This window comes from Pelecanus crispus, chromosome 3, assembly GCF_030463565.1.
Source record: "Pelecanus crispus isolate bPelCri1 chromosome 3, bPelCri1.pri, whole genome shotgun sequence".
NCBI lineage: Eukaryota > Metazoa > Chordata > Aves > Pelecaniformes > Pelecanidae > Pelecanus > Pelecanus crispus.
Window position 1 is genome coordinate 90,673,432 of NC_134645.1, and position 26,951 is coordinate 90,700,382.

General features: G+C 41.5%; 1 protein-coding gene across 2 annotated transcripts in view; it reads left to right on the forward strand.

Annotated features, from left to right (window-relative positions):
• Positions 1-11,343: 11,343 nt before the first annotated feature.
• The window catches only part of UBE2J1 (ubiquitin conjugating enzyme E2 J1), a 31,151-nt gene continuing 15,543 nt past the window's right edge, over positions 11,344-26,951 (forward strand). Inside the window, exons 1-4 of one of the 2 annotated variants that reach the window (XM_075707644.1) lie at positions 11,344-11,402; positions 23,073-23,146; positions 24,890-25,021; positions 25,676-25,760. In XM_075707644.1, coding sequence (XP_075563759.1) covers positions 11,372-11,402; positions 23,073-23,146; positions 24,890-25,021; positions 25,676-25,760 — 322 coding nt within the window. In that variant the 5' untranslated portion in view covers positions 11,344-11,371. Of the gene's footprint in view, positions 11,403-18,548; positions 18,809-23,072; positions 23,147-24,889; positions 25,022-25,675; positions 25,761-26,951 lie in introns of those variants that run through there. The other variant, XM_075707645.1, reaches the window with a different exon arrangement.

Below are 26,951 nucleotides of genomic sequence, written 5' to 3' on the forward strand. Positions count from 1 at the left end.
CCAAAAAGGAGACCGGTAGTTTCCATGTCCTTTATTGCTGCCTGATGCATGTGATTTACCTTTTTGGAACAAATTGGCTCTTCTGGCATGAGTCTGTTGAATATATGTGGAGTTCTTCGAAAAAGGTGCTAATCAATAGATGAGGCTCAGCTCCATAAAGACTGACTTGTTAAGTAATGCAATTCTAGGTGCTCAGGAAGGTGAGAAACATTGAGCATAGCCAAAAGCACCAGTCCAGCTGCCAGTGTGAAGGATAATGACAGTAGCTTCAAAGATACAGAGAGATCAAATTCCTTTTGGTACTGTCCCTACCTGTCATGTTAGGTGAGGGCAGCTCTTCTGACCAACCCTTCAGTTCAAGTAACGCAAAGCTGTCTTCAGAGTTCCCCACAGCAATGGTGCGTAAGAGCCACCTTCTGACAACTCTCAAGCCCACAGGACTTTCATTGAAGGGCTGCTGTAGTTTCTGGCCACACATTTGTCTTTCATTTTGTTGATACCCACTATTGGGTCACAATCTCTCCTTCTCCCTTCACTCCTTCAGGTATAGGTGAAGGTGGGACAAAGAACACCTACCAGGCTGGACCAGACACTGTTGTTTTGTGTGTGGGTTGTTTGGGTTTTTTTAAATAAAGTATCTCATCATACCGGCTATGGTATGAATCATAACTAAATAATGTAGTTTCCATATATTTGACCTGAGTTCTATGTAGTCATGCATACCCTCGTACTTAGAGACTATCAACTTACTTAAGACAATTAAGTTAGGTCTTGTAGTCCCCTCCAGAATTTGGCATGGATTGTGTTGCATAATTTAGTGAAGGTGACTTTAGCTAACATATAAAATTTCCAGTTGGATATTATCAGAGTAAGCATAATTTTTATCAGACTACTTATGTTTCAAATATGTTAATTATAAAATTGAAAGAATGTTAAAAATGCATTGGTTTTACTGTTTAACTTCAGTATTTTCAGTTTAGGTGATGACTTGTGTGTTTTGCTTTTGAGTAATCATTTTCTAATTAGTACCTCAGATTTTCATGTTCTATCTGAAGTGATTGAGCACTGAGTGAGGCATTCAAGGTTGTTTTTTTTAAAGAATGTATTATTTCAAATATCTTGCTTTTTCTTTTAAATTTTATTGAGATTCTAGTTTTTATTTTAAAGGGATGAAATACCCCATGTGCTACAAGAGACAATTCTGACAAGGCAGTGTTGAGATACCTTTTTTAAAATTAGAAATTGTGCAAGAAGTAATCACTTCCCAAATAGTGCAGTATTTCCAAAAGACCTGATCTGTGAGTCTCCATTTTTATATATAATTGGAGTTGCCAAGACATAGTAGGGACCATTATTGAACTAGCCATGTTCAGTGTTCTTTAAAACACTGGTTTAGAATAAACCCAAACTGATTTAGTATCCCATAGATATTTTAAAGTCAGGAGCTGAATAACTATAAAACATTGGTTCCAACAACTTGTTGTAGGTGAGGAAATCTCTGTAAGTAGTTCAACAGGCAGCAGCCCAGAGTACTTAATGGATTCTTTGAAGAGTTAAAATGCATCCTTGAGCATGCACTGGAACGTGGCTATTTAAAATTACAGTGCTGGAATGTCTTTCTAAAATTCCGTGATTACAGACATGCTGTGCATTAGCATGGAAGTGTAATCGACAGGAGCAAACTACTCTTGATAAAGCATAATTCAAATGGATCATTTGAGATCTCATGTTTTGTGATGGAACAATTTTTTTTTCCTCATTAAAACAAAAATTGCGGGTTTTCTTGCATGTGAAATTGCACTCCTGTGATAAAGTTTTATACAAAGGGAGTTCATTCCATGAAAGTACTGCAGCGATTTTTAAAAGAAATTTTAAAGAACCTGTAAACTCCTTCCATTTTTATATGTATCATCAGATTAAGTTGAAGAATTAAAGAAAATAACCCTAAACAGGTCATCATATACAGTAGCAACTGTTTGCTTTAATGACATATTTACCGTCCCTGTCATTTGCAGTAGTCATTGCAGAATATTTTTTTCTTAAATTGAACATTGAGTTTTTCCATTTTTGTACTGAATTATGTGCATGACATTATTACATAGTGATTTTTGTTGCTGCAGCTTTCTCTCTGTCCTGTTTGATGGGGAAATCAGATCATTAACACCAAAATTTCTTAGTCAGATTCTAAATATTTATCAATAGCCACATGTGAATTTACTCAATTACAAACACACACATCAACTTCACCCATTTCAGCTATGTGGAAAAAGAGAAATAAGCTTGGTTGGGAAATTCTTTTGGGCTCCTCTGATATGGTGGCATATGGTTGACATCCCACTTGATTTCCCACTGTATTAATATTTGCACATTAGCTCATGCATGTATCTTCAAATGGCTACTTTTTAAAAAGACTCTAACAGACTGTTTCTTTTCATTTATTTTCTCCTTGATGTCCTCTGCGTTACCTTTCTCATTTTGCTATCTCTGTATATGTGTTTCGTTGTAAACAGGTCAGATATCCAGCCTCCTTAGTTCCTGCCAGCCTATTCTCTTTGGCTTATAAGCATTATGAGCTACAGGCTAGGTCTTGAGCAAAAAGCTACTGAAAAAATGGAGTACAAAAATATCTCAATTGTATGAAATCCATTACAGGCTACTACCATCCTTAAAAACGTACAACATATTTATGTAATCTTGGTATGTGTGCACACCATAAAATATGTGTTCATATTCAAGTTACTGTTTATGCTGGCATAAACATTTCTTAAATCATCTCCAGAACATATTTTAAAAGAAAAGTTTCATATAGATAAATATGTCCAGGGGAAAAAAAAAATTATCTAATGCAGCAGTCTGTCACAATGTCTCTTGGACTAAACTAACATATTTTTGATAAGGTAAAAGATTTTCAGGAGTCTAGTCAGAGGAGATACTCTACTGAATATTTTCTTTAATAGTACCAGGAGCTGCTACGACAAGGAAGGATTATTTATTTCAGAATTGCTGAGTACCAGAAGGTAGAGAAAAAAACACTGATGTCCTTTTTAAAAATAAACCACAACAAAAAAAAAACCCCAACAACTAAGCATGGCCTAAACTGAGAAGGTTTGGGGTTAAACACCCCATAGATGAGTGCAAACATGAGGAACAAAAAAAAGAAAAAATACACAGTGGCCTAGTCTGTAGGCCAGAACATTTCATAGTGCATTCCAAGCTGCCTTCTTTCACAAAACGTAGGCCAAGAAAAGATGGTGGATTTATCACAACAAGGTGCACACGTGTATGCTGAACCATGGTGAGGTGGTCTGGGCGAGCTCAGTTGCACCATATGGTCCTCAAAGGCCCACATAGTAGTGCCCCAGCAGTGACTTACAGGACAGTATACCAGAGCTGCCTTTGCTATTATAGCAGATTTTACCTTTTATATAGGTTTTAATCTCTACTCAGTGCGAACTAAAAGCCATTCTGGACTCTGCTGAACTAAAGGGTAGTGTGGGTAGAAAGTATAAAGCAGGCATGAACACATTTCACATCAGAAATTGGAAATGGATTTCTAAAGCAAGAGAGCAGTGATGTTCTGGAGCTTCTGCTCAGCACAGGGAGAGCAAACAGCCTGACTAGGTCAAAGAGGAACCTCAGCTTGTCAATGAAAAGGGGTGTAACTTGTGGTGAGCATGCCAATTAACCAAGAGCATCAGGGAATGCTATAGTCCTAACTCCCTTTCTCATCAGCACTGCGAGTTTCTGACCCAGATGAACTCATGTTTGCATGTAGGGGTTTATATGTCAGGTAGGGGTCTGCTCAGCCAGCACCAATCCATTCATCACTGCAAGTTTATGTTCTTGGTGCTCCTAATTAGGCTGCCTCCTTGCACCTTCCCACACCAAACCTAAGTCTTGTACCTAGTGCGTGCTTCCTTGATAAATACTGCTCTAGTCCTTCCTCAGCTTGCTGTTATTCCAGATAAAACAACCATCCAACAGTTTGGTAATGCTTTCAGAGTCCTTCACGCCCACTGCTGCGAGTTCTCTTCTGCAGCCAGGGTTCCTCTAATGCTGCTGATAAAACTGCCTGATCGGATGGAGTGGTGGATGTCCTAGCAATGAAGTTAAAATCTTTAACCAGCACTCCTGGGATTTCTAGAAGCCCCACCATCCACTTTGCAGTGGTGTCATTCAAGGGACCTGACACCTGTGATACAATTCCTACTTGTTCTGAGGTTAAATCAACTATTGATTGAATTTTCCCCTGTTGTACATGCACATCCACATCAGTTTTGGGAACTACTTTGATAACAACCAGAGCCATCTGAGCCGTGGGAAACGTAATCTGTTTCAATTCCATTTGCAAAGCAGTATGCAGAGAGAACAGGGGTGTGCCTTCTGGGAAATCCAGCAGAGCCAAATCGAAAGGATTGAGCCAAATCAAAAGCTCCCAGCAGCCAACATCTTTGTCTCTAAACCCTGCACTGAGAGGTGGAACCATACTCTGCTTTTCTGCAGTGCCCTTTTCAAAGACCGAATCATCCTCTGGCAAGCCAAATGGTCTGATCCACAAATTGCTTCTCTTTCAATACTGCCTTCACAGCTGCTCGAACTTCTTTTGACTGCCAGTATGCCATTCATCACGCTGTCTGGTCTCGCATCCTAAGTGCTGAATGCAAGCTCTGCAGCAGAGGCACACGAATCGCCTCGCTCCCACCAGTCCTGTTCCCCTTGCTCAGCACTGTTTCCAGTTCTGTTCCTTCAGCAATTTCATTTCATATTTCAATTCCACATTTCCTATCTGTGAAGCAGCAGTCGTCGTTCCAAGTTCTGCAATTCTTCATAAAGCCCATTATGCAGAAACTTCAGTACTGGCTTTGAATATAGTGTTCTCTTGACAGATTATAAATGCTTTTCCTGCTTTTCTCAGTGCACCCTCTCCTATGAAAGCTTCCCACTCCCATGAACTGAGTGCATCCTGAAAAGTTCCCCAGGATGGGAGAAGTTTGTTCCCTTCTTTTCTCCCCTCTTTGTACTGCTACTATTAATAGGCCCAATAAAATCCAAGCTATAAATCTCTAATTTGAATAGTTACGACCACCAGACTGCACAACTGTTTTCAGCTTTTGTTACTCCTCTTTCAGAATTACAAAATTCCTCTGCAGCCTGCATCCCCTGCCAATCTGCACGCCTCGTGAGTCACTTTGCTAGACACCTCCCACCATCTGCAAAAAAACCCTGCAAGCAGATACACACAATTTAAAAGTGTAAAGTAATAATCCTGTGATTAATACAGGTGCCTACGACTAGCAAGCTACTAGACTAAGCATTAACATGCTCACCTCCCCCTGCAAGACACCAGATGAGTCTTCACTGGCCAGTGTCACCAAACTGCCATTTTCTGACTCTCTGCTTTTCCCTTCCAGCATTTTATACCTTTTCACATCAGTGTTTTTCTTCTGGGCCTCATCTCAACAACCCTACCTCTATCTCTAGTTCTGCCTTTTGCTGCCTGGCTGTGCTGTGCAGCCCTTTCTCAGGGTGCAGTGATCCCGAGTGTGCTGAACCAAGGCTACGGGGCTGCGCCCTACCAGGGCTGGGCTGTGGAGCGGAGCCCAAGCAGCTGAAACGGCAGAGGGAGGTGACTTGTGGTGGAGATGGGGTTAATACGGTCGGCTGGAGCCCAGAGAGCAATGCAATTTGCCAGACTGTAGACATGTTCCGTCAGCAGAGCCACCCTCTGGGCTCTCTTCACTGTTGTGATTAGGGGTTAGTCCAGATGGGTCCCTCATGTCATTGAAGGTGCTCTAGGCACTCCACCTGGCCTTCAGTTACTGCTTCATTCAGAATGGCAGCAATATCCCATATTATACCTTCCTGCTCCATATGGATGTCTGGCATACCTTAGGATACCTCATATAGCATCAGATGCTTGCGTGTGTGCAATTGAATCAAGCCCTAGATTTCCACTAACCATCTCCTGGGTGTCCCAGATATCTACAGGGGGCTGGCAGAGACAACTGATAACTCAATGTATCTTGCTTAATGACACAGCGAGCTTTACTCATCCTTACACTGGTTGTAAAACACTTTTTAGGAGTTTTAAATTAAGAGCTTGCTTATAAATCCTGTATTCCCATTGCTGAGTCAGTAGGAACTGTATGCAAGCCACTGTACGCAAGCAGGTACACGCAAGTTCACGTTAGAGTTGTCAGTAACATTTTTGGAATGGGGTGGAAAGAGTGCTTGATGACAGTCCAACAGACCTAATCCTGAATGCTTTCCCTCTGGCTGTCATGTAATTGTGAAGACAGATACTTCCTTCCCAGAAGGAAGCTTATGGGAGTAAGTTAAAGTGACAGGGCATGGGGAGCAACTCACATAAGGAAAAAGTGACAAAAAGAAAATCTGGGGCCTGAAGCCCTGATGAGGGAGGATCATGAAAAACTGGCTGCATGAGTCAAAGGCTATGCCTGGCATTTTCCCCCTAAATAGTGGTACAGGAGCAAAATAATTTTTAATCAGAGTAGTTCGCAAGTTACTCTCCAACTATCTAGTTCTCTCTGCAATTTGCATGGTAAAGAATATGCACCAGAGAAAATTTCTGCCATTACCTCTAGTTACTAAAGATGAGTAACTAGATAGGGAAGTCCAGAGTCATGAACAGCTGTCACTCAGAGAGCAGCTTCAGCTTTGACTTCTGCCTTTGCACGTTGCCTCTGAACCAGGAAACCATCTGAACTAGTACAACGATGATGCCAGCGGGGTGTGAGTCAAGCGACTGGCGTGACTCTTCCCATTCTTCAGGGGGGAAAAACAAGGTGAAAAATATGTACCTTTATTTTGACTTCACATAGTGTGGACTACTGCAAGATGTCCCACAAGCTCTGCACTGATGGTCCAGATCAGGCACACGCTTGCTTGGGCAGTTACAGCAATCTGGTAACTTCTTCCCTCATTCTCTTTCTTCCATTTCTGAAATAACATTAATGAAAAGTCAGCTGGCAAAGCCGCCCGTTTTGTGAGACAGTTGCTTTAGAACTAGGCTTGAAGAAAAGACAGTAATTGCTTTCCTGAGAAGCACCATGCATCTGTGCAATTGCTACAGGGCACTGGTTACACAACTCCGTGTTTGTTTTTATCGGTGAGGAGGTGGTGCACTTGTTGAATCCAGATTTACCAGGTCTGAATTCACATAAAGGATTTTAAAAGCTGAGGCTGTATTAGTCACCAGTGAGCACAATAATGCTTTCTCTTCCAAATGAGTCATATCTGTTCCCACTGATAATATAGGCATATTAATATTAGATTCCTTAATTCCATTAGAGTTTAATTCTGCAGCCAACTGTCTGTATTGAAAGGGTAGCATTATAAATGAAGCAAACCGCTCTACATTTTGTGAATTGGTGAAAGCAGGGTGTGAATGCTTTATACAAAGAACTATTGTATTTTCATAAGCTTTTGTGATCTCAAACCTTCTCCAGAAGAAATGATTTGTAGCTGAGTTTGAGACAGCCTACAAAGCATACAAACCCCAGTCTGACCTGACTTTAGGTAATCACTTAATGTATAGCATACACCATTGAGATGTACCTTACCTCACACAATTCTGTGACCTGCACAGAGAAATAAATAATAGTTCAGTGTCACATTACCTAGCTTAATTCCCTGAGATCTGCAAGAATATACAATGATGCATCAGACCCAAGTGCAAAACCTGAACCCCTGTGTCACACAGGTGTCCTGCCTCCAAGAGAAAGGAGAGGTTTTGGGAATAACTCCCTGTCTGGGTGCTCCTGCTGAAGGTCTCTTGGTGTCCATCCCCCCAGCTCCGCATGTTGAACTCTGCGATTCCCATTCCTACCTGCTGAGCTCCCCTCTCGGCCCATTAGCATCAGTCCAACAGAAGTCTTAACTGTTAAAAATAAGAGGCTCTATCAACTGAAATGTTTTGTAATTCTTTTAAACTGCAGGGATTTCCATGATATGTTTGCATCAGATAGAGCTATACATACATAGGAAAATACCTAACTACAACTGTCTGTAACATAGATAACTTAGCCTAATCCCCCTTTGCAGCTAATGGAGAAAACTAGGAACTTTTAAAGCATGATTTGTTGGATGTACAGCTAACATCTATGCCAGGTGAGATGAACTCTGCTGTAAAAGCTGCTGGTTCTCTCCACTAGCTGTGAAGTGGTAATCAGCCCAGAAATGTATATCTACAATCTGCAATTGTCCAGCAGAATTCTGCCCATCTGTTTACTCTGATTTGGCCTTTCTTTCACAGTAGAAATGGCTGCAATTGAAGAATTAAGCATTTTATCAAACCTTATGATTGTCAATAATTTTGTAGTATTTTTTGCCACAGAGGAGCCTCTGTGCTCCTTCACTCTGAAGCTAGGTGGCTGTACCAGAATCTCTGTTTTCATCCAAAAGAAAGAATAATTCAGTACACCACAACTGCAGAAAAGTACATAGAAACATGAGCAAAAACATCTCCTTGGAAACTAGAAATTAAAAAAAAAAAAAACCAAACCACCAAACTGGAAATTATTAGGGTTTTTTGGGGGGTCAAACTGAAGCCTTGCTTCAATACAATACATTTACTAAAGCCAAACAGTTTTTAATATTTTGAATTGTCAAAACTGATTATTCTTGCTGTTCTGCAACCAACTTGGTGAAGTTGTACAAACTCTTCCTACAAGGATTCAGTGTGGTATTAAATAACAAAATCTTTGTTGCAGCAGTGATCAGGCAAACTTTCAGTTTCTATATGCTTCAGCTGAGCATGTTTATTTTTTCACCACGCTAGATCATATGACAGGATACACAAGCGACATGAAGTGCTGCCAGCGTGTGGGATTTGACTGCAATTTTGCTACTATATTAGGCGCTGGGTTTTAAAAAAACGACAACTTCTAGTACAAAATGGCTTCTGTGTGCAAAAGTCTAAACAAAAGGCAGATGAAAACACAAATCCAAAGGGCATTTTTCACCAGAGGCAGGAAGAGGAGGAAGGCTGCCGCTCTGGACTGGCAACACTGACTATGCAACAGCTCTGCAGTGCAGTCTGCCCCAAGCAGCGGCTGACATGCGGGGCTCGGAATTAAGCCCCATATTTCTACCCGTACGCTGACTACCTCACAGGAATCGGCAGCTTCACCTGGCAACATTCACCTCCTGCAGCTCTGACCTTTAACTAATAATACACCTGAAAATGAAAGCGGCCTCGTACTGCTAGCTCTGCACAATCTCACGCAGCAATTACCCCAGCACCCAGCCAGGCCACGATGTAGCTTACTTAAATGGGGAAAATGTGTATGTCCTATCAGTGAATTTCTGTTAGTTAAAATCTAAGTCTATTCAGCTTATTTTCAATAGTGTTTAGCTGTCTTGTAGTTACAGTGGCTGTGTATTTCTTTTTTTAGCTAAAAGCCCAAGTTTCATGTTAACTGCAGGTGCTTCCTCCTTGAACTATGTATGGTGACATTCTAAGTGCTGCCAGGGCCAAAGGCCAGGGCCCAGAAAAGAAAGCTGAACTTCACATTACTGTTAACTAGTTCACAATAGCTGTCACTTCTCGATACATGACATTATTCACGTTATAATACCATTTTTTGCATTACCTTCTATCAAAGTAGATCCCAGAACTTTTTAATGTGGAAGTCTATTTCCAAAGGCAAAACACTGCTCTCCTACTTTAGGGAGGGGCAAGATTTAGTCACAGATGGTCCCAGAGCCCTTCTCCCACTGCACAGCAAGGTGACTCCAGCAAATGAGGAAAGATGGGACATACCTGCTAAGAATGAGCAAAACTTCGTAAACATGACACCCAGTGCCTGCAGCTCACCATCTCGAGCCATCAGATCAGCTGATACTAACCAGAAATTCTGAGATGCGATCAAGAATTGTTGTCCATTAAATAACGCCCTGGGGTGCTTTTGGTGTAAGAGAGAACTGCAAGGTCTAGCATCATCCCTTCCCTTGTGCTATAAATGTTACTCACTCTACATCATTTGCAGAGGTTTGTCCTGTAAAAGGGGAGATCACTTTGCTGTTTTGAAAATTCAGCTACTTGTTAAGGCGGAGTAAATTTGCTTTATTTATTTACTGCTGCTACCAAAACATCACTACGCAACAGAATGGGAAAGGGAAGACTAAAACCTTGTTTTGCAGTTCTGAAAATATGAGGAGGTGAAAAAAAATAAATATACCTACTCAGCTGTTTACAACTGTTTTCTATTGCTTGTCAATCAAGGAAGGAAAGAGGAAAAGACAACTAAGACATCAAAGCATGAAAAAATTAATTTTATAAAGATGATTAGGAGGAATATAAAAGCAATGTAGACTAAATGAAGGACAATTCATGAGCAAGAAAAGCTCAGACGTTTCTTATTTACAGCTTGTAGTGACTTAAAGGGAAACTGAGACTGCTGAGAATATAATCACTTTAATTTGTTATGTATCTCCATAGCTATAAACTGTTAAAATTGCTATCCCAAGTGTCCTGTGGCTGTAACAAGGCGGCAGAGAAACCGAAGTTGTAAACACAAACAAAAATTCCTCTGGCACTGTGGGATGGACAAGGGGATCAGCCCATCAAGTTGAGCTCCTGCAGGTAATTCTTGCCTGAACTCATAGTCCTTGGTGTGCGACACCTCTTCAGTCTTTCATCATCCTGAAAATCAACAAACAAGATGCTACTAAGTCTTACAGTATGGTTGAGTCTTTTGGGCGGGGTGTTGGTGTCTGCGGGGTCCCGGAAACCCCTTTTCTCAGCCCCCAGTTTTCAAACCCGTCTACTCGCGCTACGAGATCTTGAGGCACCTCGCCCCACGGCCCCTGCGCTTCAAGGCACAGACGAGACGGGGACGCGGGGGGCATTTTCACTACGGCAGCCACCACGGCAGGCCTGCGGCCTAGTGACTGCGGCATCGCCTCCCGTCCCGGCTGCGCCTGCGGTCGCGCTTCTGCCGCGGGGCCCGAGCGTCACCCGCCGCTGCTGGGAACGGGCCGCTTCCTCCACGCTAGGGCACAGACGGGCGGGCAGCGTCTCAATTTGCAGTTGTGCGACACGACCGCAGCACAGCCACCAGCTGCCCTGCCCCGCCTGCGCGGCCTGCTCCGCGCCCGGCCTGGGCGGGCCCTGCCGCGGGCCGCCCCGCGGGGCCGGCACGGCGAGGGCCCGGGGGCGGTGCCGGCGCGGCAGGTGCCTCCCTCGGCGGCCGCGGCGGGGCCTCCGCCGCCGCTGCCACGTCAGGGGAGTTTCCCGAGGCGAGGCGGGCTGGGCCGGGCCCGGCCTTTCTCGTCCTCCGCCCCCTGCCCCGGCCCCGCTGCCGGAGACGCTGCGGAGGGAGGGAGCGAGCGAGCGGTGTCCGCTGCCATGGAGGCCCGGTACAACCTCAAGAGCCCGGGTAGGCGGCGGGGCAGGCCCCGGCGGGCGCCAGGGAAGCGGCCGCCGGCCTCGCCTGAGGGCCGCGGCTGGGCCGGCGGCGGCAGGGCCGGGCGGGGGGGTGCGCGGCCGTGCCTTGCAGGCCGTCCGGGCCGCTGCCTTTGGCGGCGGCCGGGGTGTGCCCGCCGCGGGGCTGCCGCCGTTCGCGGAGGGCTCGGGGGCCGCTGCCGGGGCGCGGCGGCGGTGGCGGCGGAGCCGGCGATCGGCTCCCGGGGCGCGGCGGGACAGGTGCAGCGGCCGGGCCGAGGCCGCGGTGGGGAGGAGGGGTGGGGGGCCCTGGGCCGCGGCGATGCCCGCGGGCGTGGGGCAGCTGCGGGCCGGGGAGGTGGCGGCGTTCAGGCGGAGGCCGGCCGGGTCGCTTCTGCTTCCCAGCGCGATGGCGTTGAAAACTCCCTCCGAGCTGTAATTTGGTTCAAAACATCCTGGCTGCCTGGGGCGTGCGCGCCCACGCTTTCTTGCTGGTTCGTGGAAGCGTACCTTTGAACTCTTTGTCAGGTGGCTGTGCCCTGTTCCCCCGGGTATCCTCTCCTTTCCACGGAGGTCTGTGTGAGAGGACAGATTGCCATTAACACATTAGTCTGTGTGGCGTAAGTTGGTTTTACAGAAGTGTTACTGTGTTTACATGCACGTGTAGTACGTTTGTTCATGGGATTCCGTGTTAAAATTCATGCCTTGTAACTCCTAGACTTCATTTTGAATCCTTGAAGTGAGAGGGATGCCTCAAGAGATGTGGGGGATGTCTTGCGAAGCAGCGCTGGAAGGGAAGGTTTTGTTTCCTAGGAAGGGAAACCGAGGACAGGTCGGACGCCTGCCGCAGGGCTGTGTTGGAGCCCTGGCCCCTCACCGGTTGTGCCGGGCTTCGCCTCCTGGGAGCTGCACGTGCGGCCAGAGGCCTGTCACTGCGGAAGCAAAACCTCTTCCGCAGCTTGTAAGAGCTCGTTGGGTTTGTGTGTCGGCCGCTGTCCTGCCCCTGCTTTCCCCTAATCCAGTTTTGGGCAGTAGGCATTATCAGCTTTGTATTATTACAATGAATAGTGGCTTTATTCTTTAATCATACTGTCCTATTACCAGCATGGGAGGTGGGAGAAACTGATGACTTGTACCTTACAAACATAAATGGCAGGCTTATTTACAAAACATGCCTCATGTGGATGACGTATCTATTGCTAAAGTATGCCCCTCACACCCAAGTTGCATAACTGAAAGTTCAGAAGGATCACAAAGCAAATGATGTACTCATTATAGTTTAAAATATCAGGAAGTTTTTTGGGTTGGTTTTTTTTTTTTTTTGTAGGGAGATATGCTGGATATGTTGCATATGTGAACTTACAAGGCCACACGAACAGGGTCACTAGTTATTGTTTGCCACGTCACTGGAAGTAGTTGGGGGTGTGCAGTGTGACGTGCTCCTGGGATCTGGGTGGAGAGGGCAAATGTTTGCGGTTTAATTTAGAAATGTTCTTCCCTCTGTTGTTACTAGTCCCCCTTGTTTTCAAGAGAAAATTATCTTCACTGGAATTGATTTTCAGTACCTGTGCTGTTCCATAGGAGAATGAACCTTACTTGGCAAAGATTCATACATTGGGTCAATATTGCTTCCCGAAATTGAACATGCTCTTAATATTAGCATATTAATATATTAAATTATTTCTTTCCGTATGGATGCTGAAAGTCTACAAATTATTTAAATCACTATAATATGATTTAAATCGCGCATTTCAGCAGTCACTTAATATGTGTGAAATCTCTCATTTAAAAAGATGGGCCAAAAGGTATTAGATACATCAGAAAAAAAGATGTAAAAAAAATACTGTTGTTGTTGTTGTTCATTAAAACAAGTTGATTCCAGTTATGTGTAGCCATTGCATTTACTCTGGCACTTTTCTTACTAACCAGGTAGATGAACATGTACAATTATTTAAAATGTTTGTGTATGTTTTGCAAATTCCTATCTTGTTATGGTTACATGCGCAGTTTAATGATGATATCTTACACTTGCCATTCAACTGAAGGCTTAAGATGGAAATGTGGAGTGCTCTAATATTAAGGTGGGTTTAATTAATACAAATGCACTGAAATACATAAAAACAAATCCACCATGTTTGCTCTTTCAAATGGTTGTGTCATCTGTGAACTGAAGGGTTTATTTTGGTGACTGAGCCCTCTAAGGCTTTAGTAGCTGTCCTCGTGCCTGTTGTTCTGATTTGAATAGAGGAACAACCAACTGCTAACCTTTAGGTCCTGGTCAGCTTTAGGGATTTGGAATGTGCTATTTTGAGACAGAGTGAAGAAAATAATCGTTTGTACCTGCACAAGAGGCTTCTCTTGTTGAAATACGCTTTTGGACTTGGGCAAGCTCTGGTTGCAGATGGTGATTTCCATCTGCTCAGTGGCTTTAAAGAGAGCAAATACTACTTACAGTTTTAGTATAAGTTATTTTAATGATTATAGTAGGCTTTATCTGAAATATTGTAGAGGAAAACACGTTTTAAGTAGGAACATTTTGTTAAAAGAAACCTGTGCTTTTACTGATCTCCCTTCTAAGCCAAATTGTGCTGTAGAGCTATGACAGGAGCTGGAGTTCTTCCGTGGTCATACATGGCTAATCTCTCTTCTGTGGGTGGGTGTGCTAGACCAGATTGATGAATGAGGATCAGTTAGGCTCTCAAGTGCCTTTCTTTTTTGTGTGCTTTCATATAGACCACGTAAAGAGCAATATTGCTACACAGCTTTGTCCTGCTGCTAATTGCTGCTAGTCAGTATATTCATCTTCTTCCTTATCGCAGTTTCTCCAGCTAATGTTAGTTCATCCCAGCGTACCTAAAAGACGGTAACTCTCCACAATATGAAACAAACTGTTTCCCTGCATGCCGTGTCTCTGTCAATGAGAAGCAGCGCAGCTGGTGCTCTGGCAGCTCTCGGTTTACCATAGGTACACGTCATGGCCACCGCAGGTCTGGGCTTGGTGAGGGTGGTGTGCTGAGCTGCTGCTGGCTCCTGCCAGTTACCCTCTATAAGGGCAAGGAGGTGTGGGGGCGTTCACCTGAAGCTGTCTCCTCACACTATCTATGAACATGTTGGGTTTTTTATTTCTTCCCCAAAGGACCATTAATTTTGGAAGGGAAGAAATATCACGCTCCACACTTCAGGCTTAACTTTGTATTGCCTCAATAAGGCAAAGCCTTTTAAGCTGTTGTTTCATATTTTTATGTCTATTTTTGGCACTTGTAAAAGGGCAAGCTATTTTCTGTCTTAGGATTTCAAAATGGATTAGTCAATATATATCAGCCTGCTACCATATGGCTGATAAACCTCTCCCATCAATATTAAAGCTCAGCTGACTAAAGCACAGATTTCATCCTCTTCATGCTTCAGGAACATCCCTATTTTGTGAAATTTATAAGCCAGCTACTTGGAATAATCTCTTCACTTTTTTCCCCAAGAGCTGTGACTCTTAGCCTGCTGCAAGATCAGACACCAAATCTTGTAGTCACTGTTTCTGTAGTGATAGTCTCCCTCTTTCATGTAGGATGTTACCAGTCTTCTGAGTGGGTATTAGCACAGACGCACTTGAAGAATTATGAACAGCTACTTACAGTGACTCAGGTAGAGTCCGCAAACAACAGTGCTTTTTAATGTTGTTTTGGGTGGGTTTCTTTGTTTTCAGCAGACCTTCTCATCTAGAATTTGACTAGTGAGGGCACTGGGGGACTGGGGAGAGCACATGGAGGGAGGCGTGGTGTGTGTGTCCTGCATTTGCTGCACAGGGACAGTGCTTTTGGATCTTAGAGGCACAGGGAACACAATGTGCCAAGACCGTGATCCTCTTAGCTGTCATCTTCGATACATTTACTGCTTTTCCTACAAACTATACTTCTCTCTCCACTCCATACTTTTTACAAGTAAGAGGTATTCCTTGTCCACAAGTATGCATCAGTTAGTTGTTAACAGAAAATAGCTAGTAGGTATTCTGCTGCTTAGTACCTTCCGTGTATGAAATAAAGATAGATTTTTCTTTTTAAAAAATAAAAAGTTGAATGGGTGTTAAAAACTGATTAAAGCTGAAGACATTGTTTTATCTTAGTGCATTCAACAAGCACCTTACATTTGATAAGTTTTATCTCCCTTTGTGTTGATTGAACAGTTGTTTTGAATTGTAACTACCGCAAGAGTCCTGTACTTCCTGATGCTCTGAGGGAAGTGAGGACTAAAGGTGAGAGGAAAGGGAGAATAGGCTAATTAAAAGTACTCTTTTTTTTTTTTTTTTTACAGTTGTCAATACTTCATATGAGTACAGGAGGCTTGTGGGTCTTGCTAAAGGATATACGTGAGGCTGTGAAGACGTAAAACAGCTATTCAGGAGACTTTTGGGTCTTGGGAAAGGATGTATCCAAGACCCTGAAGATGTAAAGCAGCTGGCCTGTCTCTTGGCAAATGCTATTTCCATTTGTTACTGTAGCAGAAGTCAAAGCAACCATCAAACTGAATTTTAAAGTAAAAGCAATTTGGAACTTATGGCTGCCCCAAACAGTAGTTAAGAGTTCTGCAATTGCACATTTTGGTTTTGTTAAGAACAATTGTTTTGTCTTGTTACATGAGATCAGCATAAAATGGGAACTTGACTAATGGAGCACATCACAGAAGCAGTGGATGATGAGTGACTTCATTGTCTCCATTTGTTTTTATTTAGACAGAGAAGTGTACTTTCTCTAGTATGGAGAAACAGTGTTCCACAGATTATGATGTTTAGAATAATGTTGAAACTATAGTAGATTTTGGAAGAGATGACTTTAAAACGGTGGTGCTGTTCACCTGAGGCTGAAGTTTTAATTCTTCTTCATTTTGCCCATTCCTCTAGCACTGGAGGATGTGGGTTTGATAAGGTGGTCACTGGCAGTATGGGAAGGATTGTTAGTGTTATGGGTTGCTTCCACTGCTGGCTTTCTAGTTCCAGAAGACTGAAAAATCTGGAAATCTTTGCATGGTCTATTGCAAGTATGCCTGTTTCTACATACTTCTGTTGCTGAGTTGTCAGAACAAAGATTTGGGTCCACTGTCCCATCATAGACAGGCAGTAGGGAATGCTTTGGAAAAGAGGTTTAAAGAAACAGAATATGTAGTATGTTCTCCTCATCAGTGGTTTAAGGACTTGCCCAACTGGAAGTTTCATCCATCTTCCAGGATTTTTATTTTGAATGGATGCTACTGGGATGTGTGTTTTTCTTATGAGGAAAGATCAGGTATCTCAGTCCTAATGAAATTTTAAATGTGGTCTTGATTCACAAATTAAGTAACTATAAAGTGCTATGCAAATTTTTAATGAAAATATAGTCACATTTTTGTGAAATGACATACAAAAATATATACAGGAACTCAAAAATCTATTTAAAGACAGATATGAATGCAGAAGGGTTAAGAAAGGTGGGGGCAAAATGAATAAACACAAGCAATGCAGAGGTAGAGGAGAATAGTGTTAGTAATGTGGAGCTCACTTGAAAGTGTGGTAAAGTGGCTTTATTTCTAGAGTAGATATCATTTGATGCTCTATTCTGCAAAAGGATTGTAACTTACAGTTCAGCGTACTTTTGTCTTGCGCCCCTTTTCTCCCCCTTTCGTTGTTTTTGATTCACTGATGATCACATGTCATTCGCAGGTTCTAAGCTGTGCAGGAGAATCACATCCACAACGGAGTAGCTGACACACAGTTACCCAGTGACACTGCGCAGGTTGTTGTGAACCTGTTAGAGTCTCTGTATGTTTAGATTTAATAAACCATTCTCTAGAGTGTACAACACTACTTAAAAAAAACCCAAAACAACCATTCTCCATATCAAAGAGCTGTAGTAAAAGTATTTCATAACTCTCCAGTCTGGTATGACTCTTTGCTTTAAATATGTTTTCTTGCATGCTTTAGTGACCACATCACTTAAAGCGATTTTTTTTACTTAAAACGTCAAAGCCCATCGAGTGTTGTCACCTTACAAAAAATCCTATGTACTTTACACACAAATTTAATCCTGACCTGGTTTTTTTTTTCGTTGCGTGATCCAGTCTTTGTACAGTTAAACTACTGACTGACTGTGATTCACTGTTACTTTTCCCCTTATATGAAATTTAAATTTACCTTTAGTAAATGGGATTTTCTTTTGAATGTGAATACCGGCAGTTTGGGTGAATGGGTTCCCAGGTGCTTTGGGCTGCTGCGGGGACTGGTGGTGGTGGTTCAGGAGGTGACACTGTGCACTGTGGGCTCTGAAGTGGCTTGGTGGTTACACCAGCCATGGGTCTGGCACTCTTGGCTCAGTGGTCGGGTATTGAGCGGAGGGGAGAAAAGCCAGCTGGATTTAAAAAGACTTTCGCAAAATGTCATCCATGACATATGCATCATTGAATTGAAGGGCCTTGATGCTTGTCTCAAATTGTTGGTGTAGTTTCAGTCTCTTTATTTTTCTAATATTATTGTCTACTATTTTTCCTAATTGTAGACAGTAGCGTAATTAATAGACAAACATGTAATGAAGATGACTTGTATTTTACTAACAGCTTAAATGGGCTGAGTAGTTATAAAACCTTTCATCCCAGAGAAACTTTGTAGGAGTTTTCCTAGTTCATTGGAAAACCTGGACTCAATACGTAAATTGCATCCTTACTTATGTTGTCTTGGTCCGCAGAGCCATGGGAAAAAATTACTACTTTTTCTGTATTTCTCCTGAGTAGACCTCTAAATCTTATTTAAAGTAAAGAAACAAATTAAGAATAGCAGCCATTTAAAAAAAAAAAAAAAAAAGGCATTTGCTGAAGCAGTGAAAGCTGTCAGGTTGTTTTTTTCCTTTTTTTCCGGATCAGATAAGTCAGCTTGAAAGATTAGGAGATCTCCAGCTTTATGACAGCTGTTTTGGGTTCCTTTATTTATTTGTTTATTTTACCCTTTCTTTTTCAAACAGAAGAACTGAAAATTGGTAGAATTAAATGGTTGCTATGCATTTGATGAAGATGCTGTCACGCAGAACCTGTATCCCTTAAATATGAGCTTGTTTCACTGGTGATCCTGCAGTCATCTTTGCATGCACAAAATCCTGTCTCCATGTGATGAAGTACTAGGGGCTGAGCCTTGCTGAACTGAGGCCTCTCCCTTCCTGTGCTTCCTAACTTGGGTTTGATTACAACGTCACCCACCTCACCTGTACCACTCCCCTCGCCCAGGTCTGTTTCTCCTGTTAAGCTCTTGTACCTGAGTACCGTTGCCTTTTGTAGACAAGTTGTGGCAGATCTTCGGGAAGCTTGTAATGGTGTCCGGGTTTTTGGTTTTCGAGCGTTGGATGGAGTTGGATCTTGTATCAGATTTTCTGAACTTCCAGTGAGCAAAAGGTATGCAACTTTGTTATGCTGAAATAAATCCTGTTGCACTGTTGTGTGTTATGTTTACATTAATATAACCTTGGTCAGCTCATTTGATTGCCACATGTACTGTTCACTGATAATGTAAAAATGAATTAAAATCCTTCCTTATTAAATACAGAAGACTACTAACAAAACAAAGCTCTGTAAGGCTAAATATATTTGCTTTATTTTAAGACTATTTTTATTTTCACAATAACAGATTTTGTAAAATTAAGGCATAATATTTTACTAAGAGAACACCACCGATGTTCAAATCCCATCATCTCTTTAAGCAGTAATGTTGACATTTATGAAGCCTGATCACTTGCATTTTCTGTGCGCAGAAGGGTTTCCCAGGCCACAAGGTGCAGACTAGTCTAGTTGGGTGTGATAGCAGGAGTACTTGAATGTGACTTCAAGATATATCCGAAAGAAGCAGTTGTGTTGAACAGAAATTTCAGGATAGCTTAAGGTAAATGTTATTAAGAAGTGGGATTTGACCAGGACACAGTTTCTGACAGAAATAGATCTACAAATCATACATGCATACATTTTACAAATCTTGTGTAATTGTGTTATTCCACTGCAGCTCAATCCTACAGCAAGCTGGTGGCTTTAAATTTGATTCCTAGATTTTTAACATCCATGTTTTGCTTTTCAGAAGAAATCGGTAGTTTCGGTGTAGTACAAGAGGCAGATTGTCAGGCAGAGCCTCTGGCCCACAGCACCCGCTCTTTCCTTTCCTCCCCAGAGCGGTGGAGAGCTCCCATGCCTCCTTGCCAGGGCAGGAACTCTCCTTTGCTTTCTAGAGTTAGCTCAGAAACTTAATTTCCTCAGTATTTAATTTCAATGAACATTATGATAAATCGTAGCCAAGTGTACCTGTGAAAGCATGGTTATTTTTCATGCTGACAGTCATGCCACAGTAAAAAATACCTTGATTATTTTGTCTCTAAAATCTGTCCTTGACAAATTGAATGTCTTGATTTGAATTTTTTTTGGCTGAATTAGTGATACTTTTTGACTTTATTGACAGTTTGCAATTCTTTATTTTGAATGGGCCTAAACCGTTCTCATTTTTCAGAATTGCCATTGCCAAACTTTTAGTCGGATGACTCAGTGTGATTTTAAGTGGGTTGAAATACCGTATTTTGCATCAAAACTCTTTTTAATGACGTTTGGATAAGAATGTCATGTACTTGTTGCAGGCAGACTTTGTGAATTACATTTGTTTCTTCCATTGCGGTTTTCAGTAGCCAAAGGAGGGACTGTGTTGATGAATACTGGAGCTATGCTTAAAGAAGAAACAATTTAATGCTTTCTTCACTGGATCACATGTTCTCAGAAAGAACCTTTGTCGGTCCGGGCTGTTCTTCGCAGCCTGTCAGTTGGCATTTTTCAGCAATGTGGAAATAGAATCACAGAATGGTTTGGGTTGGGAAGGTCATTCAAAGCTCATCTAGTCCAACCCCCCAGCCATGGGCAGGGACGTTTTCCACTAGACCAGGTTGCTCAAAGCCCCATCCAACCTGGCCTTGAACACTTCCAGGGATGGGGCATCCACAATTTCTCTGGGCAACCAGTTCCAGTGTCTCACCACCCTCATCGTAAGGAATTTCTTCCTTATGTCCAATCTAAACCTGCCCTTTTTCAGTTTAAAACCACTGCCCCCTTTGTCCTCTCACTACAGGCTGTGGTAAAAAGTCTCTGTCTGTCTTTCTTACAAGCCCCTTGTTAAGTATTGAGAGGCCATGGAGGGCTCCCTAGAGCCTTCTCTTCTCCAGGCTGAACAACCCAAACTCTCTCAGACTTTCTTCATATATATGCACTGCTTTTTCTTAGCCTTTTTCGCTATATTTGTGCTTCTTTTTTGTAGATATCCTAGGTTGCTTAATACTGAAAACTTCTTATAAACAAATTATCTTTATGGTATACAAAAGCTAAATTATATATTTTGCTGTATTTCGTGCTCCAAGAGTGGAATAATATTTCATATTCTTTCAGTGCATTTTATGTTGGCTTCTTAAAATATCCATAGTCTGGCTTCTTGATAATAAAGTAATGCTATGAAAAAATACATACAGTATCACTGTCGCTGTTAAATACAAAAAGTATGTTAAGAAAACATGTTTTAAACTGTTTCCATTTTAAATTCTACTTAACAGGAGCCCACCTGCTTGTTGTCCCCACCTGGCTGCGTCTCAGTTACTTCTCAGTGCAAACCCTTGGTTTCTGTGTTTCTGCCTGCCAGCTGCTGGCATTCAGCACCCAGGGGACAGCCTTGGAGCTGAAGCGGTAAAAAGGCTGTTTCTTTTGGGACAAATCTGGAGTGCTGATGTGCACTGCCAAAGATCCTGCACCCAGTTTCAAGCTAGTAGGCTGGGTACAAACCTTTCTCTGCATGTCGGCAGACTTTTGTAGAATGATCTTGAATTTTTTTTTTTTCCCCCTCTAACAGTTAGCTTTCCCTCAGTTAAAATGGGTACCTGCACGTGATGCTGATATAGGGGGACTGTATTTCTTTTCTGTCTTGATCCCTTGTCTGGGAAATCTAAGTAACAGTTGTCTGCCTTGCCCATGTCTATTCTGTCTTCGTTAGGCTTCATTATCTCAGTTTTCTCATGGTTACCCTTTTGCTTCATGGGGCGTTCACTCCTGAATTAGCTTATTCTGGTGTGTGCCACTGTTCTTCTCAAGGCTAGTGTCCAGGCTTGTTGGCTGTGAAGCAGTGCTGGGTCTGAAGCCTTTTCTGGTCCAGACTGGTTTTCTTCTTATTCCTTGCTAGTGAACTGGTAAGTCTTAATGCAGACAAAAGAGTCAAACTGTTCTTCGGCAGAGCCTGCATGCTGCTGCCTGTGATGTGACCTTGTGGTCTCTGCAGGGTGTTTAATTTGGGACAAGTGGCAGCAGTAAATTTCCGCATAGTCTGTTTGCTTTTTGGGTTGTAAGAAGTGAAATTCTCAAACTTCAAGCTGTTGTTTACAACTGTCGGGAAGTGCGAAGGAGGAGAACTTCTTTTCACAGTAGACTGAAATTAAAATTCCTCTGCAGGAAGGTTAGAGTAGCTTCCCTTACAGCATCATGAAAGTGAGTAAAGCCCTGGAGTCTGAGCATGCTACACAGCCTACAGTCAGCTAGTGATGCCAGGCTTTGTAAATTGAGGAGTTACGGTTCACTTTCACCAGATCTTTATGTTTATACTGTAAGGGAATTTGGGCAGTGTTTCTCCTTTGTACTTAGATAATTACATGAGTGGGAAGGACATCCATGGTTTGAACTGAATGTGGAGGATGGATTAAGGGATCCTGTTGCTAAGGGATCCTGTAGTTGGTTGAATAGGTAACTGGTATTTGCACTTTTTCCAGTAAGTAGGAGGGAGTAAGAATTCTCTACCTAACCTTATTCATGAGGTGGCATCCTTGAATTTCTTGTCTGTAGTTCTTACGTTTAGTCTGCTCTTCAGTTTGTCAGAGTTCTTTATTAGGCATTAATGCATGATGCACACAAGGACACCTGGCAGGACAAGTGATCTGACAGAATTTACTAAAGGGGAAGGAAAACAGGGATGCAGAGAATAGAGATGATGCTGGTGGTTCTGAAGTAGAAGATTGGAGAGGGTAACTAATGACTATCCTGAATACTCAGTAGTAGGTTCAAATTACAAAGGCCCTGGGAAAACTTTTCTGGCTGAGCATATATGTTTTCAAATCTAGTCTAAAACTTCATCTCCTCATAGTACTGGTGTGTTGTTTTCTCTCAAATCTTATTGTGACCTCCTTTGGAACAAATAAGGGAGTAGTCATGTAATAGTCATGCAAGGTGTGAGAGTCAAGTTTTTCAGCAGTTGTTTAAAGATGCACATGGTGTCCTTTATGATAAAATGTTGAGGTTATTAGTCTTGTATGTCTTGTATTTGAAGTCTGAAACTCTGTTAATGACACCTGGGTTTTTCCTCAAGTCTTTGGTGCAATTAATAATGTAAAACTACTTTAGTCCCAGGGTTCAGTGTTGAGAAACTCTGTGACCATGCAACGTATTTTTCATAACTTTGTGCTTGTATAACTCATATAAGATTTATTCAGCGTGAGTAATTTATATTGTGTCTTGGATTATTAACTCCAGTGAAGAATGTGCTGAAAAAGATTAGTTAGCTGAAAGGAGCTCTTCAGGAAATGTTTACGTATTTTTTTTTATGCAATGCATATTAATTTTTTTTCCTTCATTTTCATGTCTTACACTTTCTTTTTTTCAGCTGTCAAACGTTTGATGAAAGAGGCTGCAGAACTGAAGGATCCTACAGATCATTATCATGCACAGCCTTTGGAGGTTTGTTTCTCTATGTTTGCAAGAGCTTGTAGTTAGGCTGTGTTATTAATATATACTCTTAAGTTCTCTGTATGCATATGTATTTAAAATGTACATATTTAGATACTAGCAGACTTTTTAAAATTGATTCAGTTCTTTTTTCCCTATGATGGAAATAAACAGCAGAATTCCACTTTAATGGTATTGTAGTTCCAGGTTGTTAGTGAAAGTACATAATGCCGGGTTTACATTGCACCTGAGTAGTTGTATCGCACAGGTGTAATATGTTTATTCACACCCTCCCCCACCCCCCCTTCCTAAGACTACATAAATGCATTATGTTTTAAGTTAAGCTTTTTACACCCAAGTCTGACATCTGGCTCAGTTGCTGAGTTGCTCAACAAAACACTTAAGCCTAGGTGATCTATGAGGATTCACTATTTTGCATACAAAAAAACTGTGAAAAACATGAACGGGTGCAATTCTGGATGCATTGTAAGAGAGAATGCTTGGATTCCACTTAAATAGTAGCTTCTTGAAGTCTTCTAAACATCCAGTTAAGTTTTTGGGCTGAGAGGATGGTGAAATTCTGGTGGTTAGAAGCTTAAACAGAAACCTCTTCGGATTTTGCTGGAATAATAAAAAAGGCAATGTTCTGTGGCATTCAGTTCAGGGGTTTGATTTAGCTGTTCTCAGAAATGCGTAGCACTCTTAACATGCTTACAGAAAATAGCGTGTTCCTAGGTGCTGTAAAATATACCTTTTTATTGACTAGTTTTTGTCTGTACCTTGTGTTTCACCTTCTTGTGCTGAAATTTAAGGTTTAATTCATGCTATTACTTGTAACTTACATGATGGTCTTGTTTCTGGGTTAGAACAGTGACTCGCTGGGAAGAGAACAGTGGCAGATGAAAGGAAATGCTGGAAAAGTTGACAGTTACCTCCCATCCTTGAAAAAATTGTCACTAGGTGGGCAGTCACAGCCCTGTGATACCAGTGTTCAGCACTAGCTGAGAGATCTCATTCACTGACAGCAAGCCTCATTTGGACTCCTGTCCTAGCAGTAGAAGTTGTTCTGCTTGTAAATATTCAGGAAGTTGTGGGCATCACGAGATCTGATATGCAAAGCCAAACACTGAACCCCAAAGGAATAATGCTTAAAGAGAAGCTATTTATATGTCCAATGAAAATAATATTCCAAATTTCAAACTATACCTGTTGTCTAGTAAGGCACAGTAGCTGTTTCAAAATTGTTTATGGAGAACCAAAAGAGGATGGGAATTCTCTGGGGTGTGAGTCAAATCCCTGTGTTGACTTCGGCATTGAAGTGGCTTTGGGGAGGCTGTAATTAATGTCCTTTCTTGGGATGGGTCTCCCCTTGGTTCTCTAGAAATTATTATTCACTGGGGCAAAGACCCAGTTTTCCCTTATTTGACTCAGTTTTTCATCTGTTTGGTAATAAAACTCTTGTCATAATTGAAACAACTGGAGTGAAGAGCTTGAATAATGAGTTTGAGGGTTTCAATAAAGCCATTGTTTAAGAAAATTACCAGAAAGCTACAATGTTTTATCCTTTTAATCAGACTCTTATTACTGTGTTCATTGTCTTACTCTCCATTTGATTTTGACTTCTTAAAAATTAGCCTGTCCTTGTTCAAGAAAATGGTGTTTAGTTGTCTACTTCTTTGACACACTCTTTTTTTTTTTTTTTTTTTTTTTTTTTTTTTCCTTTTCGTTCTTCTCCCTTTGGTGGGGGCATTTCAGGATAATCTTTTTGAATGGCACTTTACTGTTAGAGGCCCTCCAGATTCAGATTTCGATGGAGGGATTTATCACGGGCGAATAGTACTACCACCTGAATATCCCATGAAACCACCCAGCATTATTTTGCTGACGGTAAGCATGTTTACTAGTTTTTTTTCTTTTTACGTGATCAATTTAACCGTAGGTGTCCAAGAGAGAGATTCTTGGCATTTAAGGTAATGTTATTTTTGTAAGAAAGGTGGCATAGTACAGTTAATGCTGCCAATTTAAGACCAAGTCTTCCAAGGTGACTTTGGTATTCTGCAATTACATGAAGCTTTGCACCTAATACATGGAAGTTTCCTCCGGGAGTAATCACATTGCTGATGTGATTGTCTAACTTTCTGTTCTCTCCATGGGCCCTCTTGGTCTCTGTTGGAGGCATTGGTCACATGCAGGAAGGCAGACCTATGGTTTGGGGCAAAGGCTCATATTTGTGCATAGTTTCATAGAGCTATAGCTTTTCAGGTTCTCTGCATGTGGGGTATGGGTTACAGGAGCAACAGGCAAGCCACTGTGTCACACTGGGACATGTGAGGTATCAGTTAAGGTTTCTTCATGCATGAATAGAGGCAGATGGCAGACTTCTTTGGAAAGCTGAATGCCAGTTTTTTGAGGTTGACAGTAATAAAATTATCAAGTATTGTTTGCATATAGATTTGTTTGATGATGATTTTTATAACTTACACCAAAAACCAGGAGTTAACTTCCAGCATGTTTTATTATATCCTCCTTCTTCCTTTGAAGGCCAATGGCAGGTTTGAAGTGGGGAAGAAAATTTGTTTAAGCATCTCAGGGCATCATCCTGAAACATGGCAGCCTTCGTGGAGTAGTAAGTAACAATTATTTGGAAAACGTTACCCCCATCAAGCAACTAGATCATTAAACTGAAAATAAAAATCTCACAAAGAATATTTATAGTGGAGGAGGAGACAGATTTTGAGGGAGTAAAAGTATGGGAGAATCTGAGAAATGTAAAGCCATGAAAGAGCAACATAGGAGGATTTGGGAATGGTATTAAATACATGCGGGGTGAAAGGGTTGAGAAACTGAGGGGTGATGGTAAGCTCCTATTTACTTGGATGCATAAGCATTAAGAATTCTCAGACTACTTGGAATATTTTTTGGTTGGTTTGGGTTTTTTTTAATTGTTCTAACAAAAATAGTTTAAATCCTATTACGTTACTCCATTTTTGTATAATCACTAAAACCAGCTTGAATATTGATAGAGGGGAGTGTGGTCAGCTTTTAATTCTGATGCTGTACTTCTGAACACTCAAGAGGGAAGACAATGTGGTCTGAGTTCAGAATAATGGAATGTTTTTCTACCTTTTTTTTTTTTTAAGTTTCATTATCACAGAAATTGAGAGTTGGCACAATTCATCCAAGGCAGTATTTCTCTGTTTATATAATTTTAGTTTTGCTGAGTACAGTACATCAATTATTTCTGTGGATATCAGTTGCACTTTTGAAATATGTTGATAATACCTTGGGAATTTTCTAGCAGACAACTCTTCAACTTTTGTAAAGTCTGTTATGTTTTTTTAAAGAGTATTTTTTAAAAATACTGTCTTCTAAGTAGGAGGTGTAAATATCCTATCTCTATTTTGTGGTACTTATCTTCATGTGATATTTATTTACCCAATCTACTAGCAAAGTGTCTTGAATTCTCAAATTTCATTGCTATGTAAAACAAAATTGAAGAATAGATATTGTCAAAAGAGATGTTTTACATGACAATTCTGTTATGAGCTGTTATTAGTATTTAAGGTGCTTCTCAGCCTGATGACATAAAAGGAACAAATTCTGCAGTACATTGCATAAAAGAAAACCACTGAGCTTGTGTGCACTAAATTGCAGAATTCATGTCTAATTGTCTAAAACACACAGAAAAAGAAGAATGCCTTATGAATCCTCCTCTTCTTTTCCCCCCATTTAAATGTCAATTCTGCCTTACCTTTTTTTCCTTCAGAACCCAGTTTTAAAGTCTGGAACTCTGATCTTTATATTGATGCAACATTTT